This window comes from Choristoneura fumiferana, chromosome 12, assembly GCF_025370935.1.
Source record: "Choristoneura fumiferana chromosome 12, NRCan_CFum_1, whole genome shotgun sequence".
NCBI classification, from domain to species: domain Eukaryota; kingdom Metazoa; phylum Arthropoda; class Insecta; order Lepidoptera; family Tortricidae; genus Choristoneura; species Choristoneura fumiferana.
In genome coordinates, this window is record NC_133483.1 from 14,968,231 (window position 1) to 14,978,982 (window position 10,752).

Sequence of the window (10,752 nt, forward strand, 5' to 3'; positions counted from 1 at the left end):
ATAATATACATAAATATTTTTTAAGAAGCTGAAGTTTCAAGAAAATTGGTGATCGTAAATATTTTAATAAGGTTTAGAAGCAACGGGGATTTAGAAAAGTACATTAAAATATTAAACGAAAGCAGACCAAAAAATTCAATTCACATACCCAAGAGAACTTGATAAGTATATATTTATTACTTCCGAATAAAAAGTAGTGTGTTAAGGCGGAGTGTTCTCTATTTAAATTAACGATGGAAATTCGAAAATGTTGATTTTGTTTTATTTGTATCATGACAAAAAGTCATATTGTGTTAAAATCAGAAAAAGATAGAAAAACGTAATATTAGTACAGTAAGGTTTATTTTATACTGATGGTTATTGTTCAAATAACTTTTTACGGTAACATTAAAAAGTTTTGCAAGTTCATAACAGAACGGAACGTTTATAATTATATATTATCGCGTGTCATCGTCTATATCCGAAGCATGCTTCTAAAATCCGAAGGTTTTTTTAAGATCTCATGTAGGTAGTGTAAGTAATCTATGAATGTAACGGAATCTTTGAACTTGATTTTTGACCATTTTTTATTATGGTTTTTGACACGAAATTTAGTATTTTTGCGTAGTACTGATGTCGATACAATAACATGATACCATCTTTTTCTACCAACATGTCCATGTCCTAAAAATGAGTAAAAAATAATAATATTTGATACTTGGATTAGACGTGTGCGCCGATGCTAAAATCTACGGCGGCGGGCGCCGGTCAAAAATCGGCGGCGGCGGCGTGTTTTCGGCGTGATTTCGGCGCGGAGATTTAAATATTTTTTTTTATAAAAAAATTAGATAAAATGTAAAAAAAGCACGAAACATATCAACTGTAGCGACGACCTCCGTGCTAAGACATAGACAATGAAGCTTTAATTGCGCCTTGCAGCGGCTGTAATTGTCACGGCCAATATAATTTTCTTAAACGGGACATTTTTCTTCATCTCTTCTTTAAGATTCACGTACCAGTAGAACTTGGAAGCTCTCCGGAGCCTATGTTGTATGAGTAACCTTATGGTGAACGACGCTCGCTTCGACTGCAGTCTCCGATGATGCTGAATAGACAAATTTCGAAATCCTTGCGACACGATATTCGTACCTTTAATACCGCTCGTGTTAAAGATACGATTGAGCGGAATAAAGGATCTAAAGTGTTTCGCAAGAGATATGTCTATTGGATTGGGCAAAGCCAAATGACAAAGCTGAAGAGAGATTATGGCAGTGTAGCGTGGACTAAAGCGAAGTATTGAGGGAAATCGAGGAGTTCTATGGACGGCTCTACGAGTCGGTCACTAAGCCCGTTTTCAAGCGCGGCGACTCAAGACCCAAGAGCAAAACTGACCAGACACTATACCTACAGAAGATATCCCGGATATCAGCCTGTACGAGATAAGGATGGCCTGAAACAGCTTAAGAACAGCAAGGCGCCGGGTGAGGACGGAATTACGTCAGAGCTTCTGAAGGCGGGTGGATCACCGGCTCTTAAAGTCCTTCAGAGGCTCTTTAATTCCGTCTTGCTCGAAGGCACAACGCCAGAAGCGTGGAACAAGAGCGTTGTGCTGTTGTTCTTCATGAAGGGCGATAACACCCTTTTGAAGAACTACAGGGCCATCTCGCTGTTGAGTCATGTTTATAAGCTGTTTTCCAGGGTTATTGTAAAACGTCTCGAACGCAGGGTCGATTACTTCCAGCCACCCGAACAAGCCGGGTTCCGAAAAGCCTTCCGTAGACCACATTCATACGCTGCGGCAGGTCATACAAAAGAACGAAGAGTATAACTTGCCGCTATGTCTAGCGTTTGTGGACTACCAGAAAGCCTTTGATTCGGTCGATAACGTGGGCAGTGCTAGAGTCTCTCCAACGATGCCGTATCGACTATCGATATATCGAAGTGTTGAAGTGTTTGTATAAATGCCACTATGTCGGTCCGAGTACAGGAACAGAACACGAGTTCGAAGTGCCTTGAAAAAGAGGCGTAAGACAGGGATTTCATATCTTCGACACTGTTTGCTGCCGCTTTGGAAGACGCCTTCAAGCTTCTGGAATGGAAAGGACTACGCATCAATATCAACGGCGAATACCTACATTACATCACTCACCTTCGGTTTTCCGACGATATCGTGGTGGTCATGGCAAAGTCGATGGAAGAACTCAGCACAATGCTCGAAGGCCTCAATCGAGTCTCCCAACCCAACGGGTACCTAGGCCTCAAAATGAACAGGGGCAAGACAAAGGTCATGTCGAATGTCCATGTGGTGTCTACCTATTTTGGTGAAGAATTCGGTTCTTGAAGTTGTTGACGCGTATGATACCTAGGACAAACGTCCAATTAGGTAAGTCCACTGTCCATTTCGTGAAGGAGGTCAATCGTCGAATTCAACCTTAGGATTGGAGCGTTCAAGCAAACTCCGCAATATCTTTTCGTACGAAATTTCCTCAGTGTCTAAAGACGAATGTCTTTACCAATTGTTTTGCCAGTGAGACATTCACTGAAACGTTGTGCTTCACTATATGCCTTATAAATACGTAGGCTCAGAGTTGCTCACGAGCTATTTTGGGTTTTCTATGGGATCGAATCAGAAAAAAGGAATTACGTAGAAGAAGGGTCACCACATAGCCAAGCGAATTAGTAGTTAAAGTAGGCAATAAGCAGGTCAAATAGCATGAAAGAACGGATGGCCGTTTTGCCGAAAGTTCTCAGTGGAGACCGTCATATTGTGGCAACATAGCAAGGACGTTCCATTAACGAGATAGACGGATATTTTAAAGCGGGTTCACTGGTGGATGCAGGCCGCTGGTAACTTTAAAAAGTTTTGCAAGTTCATAACAGAAAAGAACGCTTATATTATAGTGGCGTCTATGGCTGAATGATGCATGATAAAATCCAAGGTTTTTTAAGATCTCATGTAGGTAGTGTAAATATACAATGTAACGGAATCTTTGAACTTGATTTTTGACCATTTTTAATTTTGCCGATTTTACGCATTTAGCTTTCTGCGGCGTACGGGTCGAAAAACATTTTTTCTACCCGGTGTCGCGTCCTAACACGTTACTTGGATAGGCGACACTGTAAAGGGGGGACGAAGGGGGGGCGAAGCCCCCCAAGGGGGCTAAGAGGGCAATTTTCGACATTACAATCATTCGATGAAAAAAATATGTTACGAAAAATTTGCAAAACAATTTTAGACTAGTCGATATAGACCTGAAAATAAACTAAGCTCTATCGCATCTTGGCCGTGGACCAAGCCTATATGGGAATAATTTGTAACTATGTATCGATCTATATGTATGACTATATATCTATGTACCTATGTGTATGAATAAGAATGTAATGAAATCTTTCAACTTGATTTTTACCCACTACTTATTGTTTTATTGATACGAAACTTGGCAATTATGCGTAGTTCTAATGTGAATACCATAATAATTATGGCACCATCGAGCCAAATCGATGATGGAATCGGAAGATAGACAGGAACCCAGGAAAACAGCAGATTGTGCAGAATTGCGAACAGGAAGAATCGCTACTGTATAAAAATAACGACTGTGCACAATGGCGAATGTGGTGAAATACTATTGTGTGGATTTCAGATTGTGCAGAATTGCGAACAGGAAGAATCGCTACTGTACACAAATAACGACTGTGCACAATGGTGAATATGGTGAAATACTATTGTGTGGATTTCAGATTGTGCAGAATTGCGAACAGGAAGAATCGCTACTGTACACAAATAATGACTGTGTACAATGGCGAAAGTGGTGAAATACATGAGGCAAATAAATATATGTGGCATTCAGATTGTGCAGAATTGCGAACAGGAAGAATCGATAGTGGCATAAACAAAACATCGATTAATCCGCCTTGAGCACGAGGGGCGCGGCCTTGACGACAACGGGTGCGGGCGTGGGCGCCGTGTTGTGCACCACCGCGTCGAAGGCGTTGTGGTCGTCGGCGGTGTACTCCATTTGACGTACTTTTGTGTACTGACATTTGAATTTACTGTTATCAGTGCAAGAAATTAGTTCTATTGGTTTTCCGCAATATGTCGAGTTTTTTTATAATTCTATCTGAGGGGAAAATAAAACCCAATAATATTTTTGACACTTATTTGTGTATTGCAAAATAAATATTCAGTCATCAACTACTTAACTATCATTTAAATATTTGGTATTTTGATAGCAATGATTTAATGGTGGTAGTAAGTAGGAGCGGCGTACACGGGAGCCTTGACGACAACGGGCGCGGCCTTGACGACGTGCGTGGGCGCCGAGTTGTGCACCACCGCGTTGAAACCGTTGTGGTCGTCGGCGGTGTACTCCACGGTCCTGATGGAGCCGTCAGCCTCGTGGAAGGAGTACGAGCCCTTCACGACATCGCCGTCGCGGCTCTCCTGCTGGGACTTGTTGTCGCCGGAGTGACCGTCAGCAACGGAGTAAGAGTACTCGTATTTGGGTGAGCCTGAAATTTGAACAAAATATTTAGGAACTTCGTGATTCCCATTAGAATTTTTTTAAAGATCAAACAAACAAACAAACTTACGATTTCTTCGTGGGCGACAGCAACTTTAGCGATGGGGGTGGCGTAGTGGGCGACGGCAGGGGCGGCGTAGTGGGCGACGGCAGGGGCGGCGTGGTACGCGATCGGAGCAGGAGCAGCGTGGTAGGATACGGCGGCGGGGGCGGCGTGGTAGGCTACGGGGGCAGCGACGGCCAGCTTGGCAATGTGTTGGGGCTGCTCGTCGTGGCGCACGATGCTCTGGGAGGAGACGGCGCCGGCGTGGGAGTAGTGAGGCTCGGGCAGGAGACCAGCCTGGGCCACAGCCGCGAAGGCGCAGATAACTACAATCTAAGAAAATAAATGTATCGTACAATAACCATCTAATTAAATTGTTGTCCACATTACATTATGTTTTTAAAGACTAATAAACTTTTGTATTTTATCCTGAATTATCTTACTTTAGAGAACATGGTAGGTTATGCTTCAGATACAGCTCAAGTGTAAGTGATGACTATATGAAACTGAGTTCGAGTTTTATACTAGCACGTTGTCTGTCCTGCGTAATTCCCAATCAGGTTGTAGTGCAACTTGCAACCTTGCCCCCAAGTATGACATATGAGCAGCAGCATGCGTATTAGATTATTCAAAATGGAAAGTCACCTACTTAGATAGATTGTGAGTAGGTTATACGGTTGTAAAAGATATAAAAGAAGTTTATTGTTTAAAAAGAAAAAACAAAGTCTAAACCTCTTTGTTCTTACTTTGCATTGAGGATAGAACGCGAATAACTAAAACTTTTGGTGAAAATTATTACAGTCTCTGATTATTGGTCGCGGTTACAAAATACCTATAAATAAAAATATGAGTAAATACAAAAACCAATTCCTGCTAAATCCAATTTGCTGCAAATCAAGCTTAGTAAGCAATTATAAATAAAATAAATATCACGGGACAATATACATCAATTGACCTAGTCCGAAAGTAAGCTTAGCAAAGCTTGAGTTATGGGTACTAAGCAACGGATAAATATAATTATATAGGTATAGATACAAACTTAATTACATATTAAACACCCAGGACCCGAGCACAACCATTCGTATTTTTCATACAAATATCTGCCCCGACACGGGAATTGAACCCGGGACCTCAAGCTTCATAGTCAGGTTCTCTAACCACTAGGCCATCTAGTCGTCTATAAGTAACTTCATTTGTATTCTGACTATGACCATTTTGAATATTGCAATTTCCTATTATTATAATAACGAACTACATTGGATCCTAAAATTTCACACTGTTGTATTGTTGTAATGTAACGTAAAATCTCAATTAGACGTTTTAAATACTAGTCGCTGGGTCTGCAATCTGATGGTGAACCTATCCTAGCTCAAGAAATCAAAGTGAAAACAAGATTGCTGGCTATGGCGTCGGATTTTATTTAATTACCTGATTTTCTCATCTAAATTGGAAAGCCCACATTGAGCAAATAAATAATAAGATTTCCAGCTGTTGTTACGCTTTGTCAATACTGTCTGAAAATTGTTCAGAAGCTATAACTAAAAGTGCATATTATGGAAGCGTCTATCCTCTGCTAACATATGGCGTTATTTACTGGGGGAATTCAGTTGATATACATAAAACGTTTTTGCTCCAGAAGAGATGTTTGAGAACCATTTACCGGATGCATTCTGAACAATCTCTTCGAAAAGTTTTTAGTGAAGGGCGCTTCATGACGCTATGCGGCATCTACATATTGGAATTATGCTTATTTGTTAAAAATCAATCACATTATTTTACAAAAAACAAATCGCTTAAGTTAAATGTACGGACGCAATATAAGTATAATATTCAACTGCCGAAAATAAATAGTTTAATTTATAAAAGGAGTACCTATGTCACAGCTATAAGAGTGTTTAACAACCTCTCACTTGATTTAAAGATGTTGGAGGGGGATATATTTAAGCGGAGGCTCAAAAACTGGCTTTTGGATAAAGTATTTTATAACTTAAAGGAGTATTATAGAACTACCTAATTAGCCATTAAGTTTTTAAATTATATTCTTTTATATTTTAATCATATTTTTAACAATATTGTACGCCCGAAATGGGTAACTGTTGAAACTACCTACCATCTGTTGTAATACCATCTTAGTTACACAGTTATACAATAAAAATATTCTGATTCTGATTTTTGTGTTATTTTATTACTTACATTTTAAGATAATTTAGTTATTAACTTCATATTGGCAATTTAAAAGAAAATAATCAAAAACAAGCTTGGAAGAGCAGAATATATTATTTTTCATGGCTATTAATCGGATCAGGATGATTATAGCTTTTTTACTCTGACTAAGGAAGGGTAATGATTTTTATCTACACCCATATAGTAAATCCTCCATTATGTGTTCAAAAACCATAAATAATGACCAGCATAACGACATTGGATTCTATTATGAACACGATATCTGTATTGTAATGAGATTTCATGCATTATTACAGAACCGGGGCCAGCCGCGCCGTGCGCACGAGCAGGCGCAGGTCGTCGCGCACGCAGCGGGCGCAGCTCGTGGGGTAGACATATCTACCTAGTTAAAGTTAAGGCAGGTCATTATCAATGGTTCTTGAACACTAGAGTAATTAATATATGGGTTTAGATAAAATATTGTATGCAACTGTACGTAATTAGGCCTCAAAACACTTATGTGACCCTATTATGAAACTCGGCTTTTAAGGGCCCCTATTACGATACAAATGTATAAATAACTATAGCAGTATGTACATACATTTCTAGTAGTACTGGTTCGGCCCCATGGTAGTTTAGAGGTTCGATCTATGGCCAAGTAGAGGATCGTGAGAGCCCAGGCTCGAACCTTTTGTGTTTTTCAAAATTTATGTGTGAATTTTATCCTCAGCTTAATGGCTAAGGAACAATAAAAGGGTTAATGAAGCAGTTCAATGGTTTATTTTTAAAATAGTTAACTATCTGCACAGGGCCCACGTAGGAACTGCTGGAGTGCAGTGCTGCTGCAGCAACTGCACTCCAGCCCCCACATTCTGAGAGAAGATGTGTGCTCAAAAGTGGGATATACATAAGTATATTGTAGCTGGAGATCATAACGATGATGACTGGACCCAAATTTAAAACATGAAAACGTCTAATTCGAGTAGATGTATCAACTTAGCTTTATTTTAAGTAAAGTTCAGACTCTTGGTCAAGATTAGAGTGTTTTAAGGATTATAATTAAAAAAAGATTAATATTTGGTCATAATTTAACCTGTTATATATAAGGGTAAAAATGTTTAAAAATTAGCAATTGAGAATTAATAAGTCTTTAGATTAAAATAATTTCAATTTTTTTCTTTTCATGTTTCATGGGATTCTATTCTGCTGTTCACATAATAGGATGCAAAGTAGTATCTTTTTGTGCTTATAAAAGTAATATTTCAAAGATGCTTGTAAAGATTGTGTTTTTATGCGTAATTTCTGTTTGAAAATTGTCATTGATAGCGATAGTTCAACACTGTGGGTTTTGTTTTAATTAGTTTTCTACTTCTCGTAAGGTCACTTTTGCAAAGGTGATACTCACTGTTAGGCCAAACTTTAACATAATGAAAGTGAAGTAAATAGGCCTTTGAGTTTATTGATTTATTTTTGATTAAAGTTTTTTGTTAACTGTACTGTTTGTTGATATACTTTTATTAGGTATCATTTTTATTTTTATCATTTATCATTCACCGGAATTTTACTACCTAAATACCAGATTATTTTATTGTCACCGTATTTATATAAGTATACAAAATATATACACATATAATAAAAGCTAAATTTCATTTTTAAAACAAGCTTTTCTTTTTGCTGACTGTATTTGGTTTGTCAGTCAAAATAAAAGAATTTACCAAATTTCAAGTCGATGTCATTAACCATTGATGAGTCCCGTCCTTCGGAGTTGATCCTGGCTGAGCCACCAGAATTTTACTACCAGATAATGTATTATCATCGGACATACGTAACTATGCAAAATTTCAAGTCAATTTGTCCGCCGGATGTGGGTGAAAATTCGTTTTCGAGATTTGACCTGCGTATACATACATACAGACATTTGTAAGTGTAATAAGCTTGTAAAAACAATAGCTAATTGTCATTTTAGTATTGATAATCCCACAGCCATGATCCCGAGCATTTTAGTTAATTCATCGAATGGTCTGCTTTTGAGCAGTGTAAACTTCTACTTTCTGAAATACTATATTGTGACAAAAGTAATTACAATATTACTCACTAGCCAAGCATTTTGTGATGTGTTTGTGTTTTAAATACTTCAAGATGAAGTTTTAAAGATTCATGAAAACAAAACAAGAATTGTATTCATATGTATCTCGAACTATTTCGACACATCAATTCAATGATAATGCCACTTGTAATATGTCGTAAGACAAAATTCAGAGCAACTTGTGATTGAGATCTACCTTGTCAGTAAAACAGACAACTTACTTAGGTATATTATACATCGGTTATCTCAATAATTATTCTGGGAACAAAGCTGCCAGAAAAGGCTCGAAATTAATAAAAAATATTTTGATAATGTATCAAGCTTAATTGGGTAGGTACTCAGTTAAGAACCATATATTTCTAAAGCTTTAAAGTCAGCCTCGTTACGAAAATTATAGGCTGACCAGGGATATAAAAAACCTGACGCGAGGGCAGCACTTCTACGTTTTATATTGCAACATTCTTTACACTTTCTATACGATATCTACTATTCATATTGACAACGGTGTCGATGTTTTCTAATCCCTCGGATCTTTTCTATGAAAAATACTTTTATACATTGTGAATTATTTTCCTTCCAAGGCTATGGATAATCTTCAGCATTTTAACGCACTAAACACAAAATAACACTTTAAAATACCACACGTAAACAACGCAAAACTTTGGCAGCAATAGACTGACATTAAAATTTGAATTTACTGTTACCAGTGCAAGAAATTAGTTCTATTGGTTTCCACAATATGGCGAGGTTTTTTATAATTCTGGTCAGCCTCTATCTGAGGGGAAAATAAAACCCAATAATATTTTTGACACTTATTTGTGTATTGCAAAATAAATATTCAGTCATCAACTACTTAACTATCATTTAAATCTTTGGTATTATGATAGCAATGATTTAATGGTGGTAGTAAGTAGGAGCGGCGTACACGGGAGCCTTGACGACAACGGGCGCGGCCTTGACGACGTGCGTGGGCGCCGAGTTGTGCACCACCGCGTTGAAGCCGTTGTGGTCGTCGGCGGTGTACTCCACGGTCCTGATGGAGCCGTCAGCCTCGTGGAAGGAGTACGAGCCCTTCACGACATCGCCGTCGCGGCTCTCCTGCTGGGACTTGTTGTCGCCGGAGTGACCGTCAGCAACGGAGTAAGAGTACTCGTATTTGGGGTGAGCCTGCAATTTCAACATAGATATTTAGGAACATCGTGATTCGCAGTCTAAAACTTTTAAAGTTATCAGTGCGCAAACTTACGATTTCTTCGTGGGCAACAGCATCATTAGCGATGGGGGCGGCGTAGTGGGTGACGGCAGGGGCGGAGTAGTGGGCGACGGCAGGGGCGGCGTAGTGGGCGACGGCAGGGGCGGCGTGGTACGCGATCGGAGCAGGAGCAGCGTGGTAGGATACGGCGGCGGGGGCGGCGTGGTAGGCTACGGGGGCAGCGACAGCCAGCTTGGCAATGTGTTGGGGCTGCTCGTCGTGACGCACGATGCTCTGGGAGGAGACGGCGCCGGCGTGGGAGTAGTGAGGCTCGGGCAGGAGACCAGCCTGGGCCACAGCCGCGAAGGCGCACAGAGCAACGATCTGTAAAAAAAATAATATAAATTTTCCATTTTCCAAAGCTTCTTCTGGGTATAGACATTTGAACTATTAAAACTATGTATTTACTTTGGAGAACATGATTCAGGAACCTTCAAGCTGTGAATGATAGCGGTGAAGTAGTGAGTACTTGTTTTATACTGAATTTATGCCGTAGGTGTAAAGGTTGTTTTGGCACTTGGAGTAAGTAGCCAGACAAGCCAGTGCGACCTTGCCGCAGGCACATCGCGCGTTTATTGCTATTGGTCCAGATTAAAATGACGAACCTGTTCGTGTTAAGAACGATTATTAATGAAATCTACTTTTGCAATATACTTTTATTTTGTGCAGGAATAATCAAAATGCAAATATTTTTTCATTTTTTTCACTT

The 10,752-nt window shown here is 39.3% G+C and overlaps 1 protein-coding gene across 1 annotated transcript in view; it reads right to left on the minus strand.

Annotated features, from left to right (window-relative positions):
* LOC141433714 (uncharacterized) overlaps positions 1–10,552 on the minus strand; it is an 11,011-nt gene extending 459 nt beyond the window's left edge. Inside the window, exons 1-8 of the mRNA XM_074095808.1 lie at positions 10,452–10,552; positions 10,038–10,367; positions 9,688–9,958; positions 7,026–7,108; positions 4,566–4,875; positions 4,220–4,488; positions 3,891–4,013; positions 636–663 (exon numbers count right to left, since the gene is read on the minus strand). Coding sequence (XP_073951909.1) covers positions 636–663; positions 3,891–4,013; positions 4,220–4,488; positions 4,566–4,875; positions 7,026–7,108; positions 9,688–9,958; positions 10,038–10,367; positions 10,452–10,463 — 1,426 coding nt within the window. The 5' untranslated portion in view covers positions 10,464–10,552. The remainder of the gene's footprint in view (positions 1–635; positions 664–3,890; positions 4,014–4,219; positions 4,489–4,565; positions 4,876–7,025; positions 7,109–9,687; positions 9,959–10,037; positions 10,368–10,451) is intronic.
* Between the last annotated feature and the right edge of the window lie 200 nt (positions 10,553–10,752).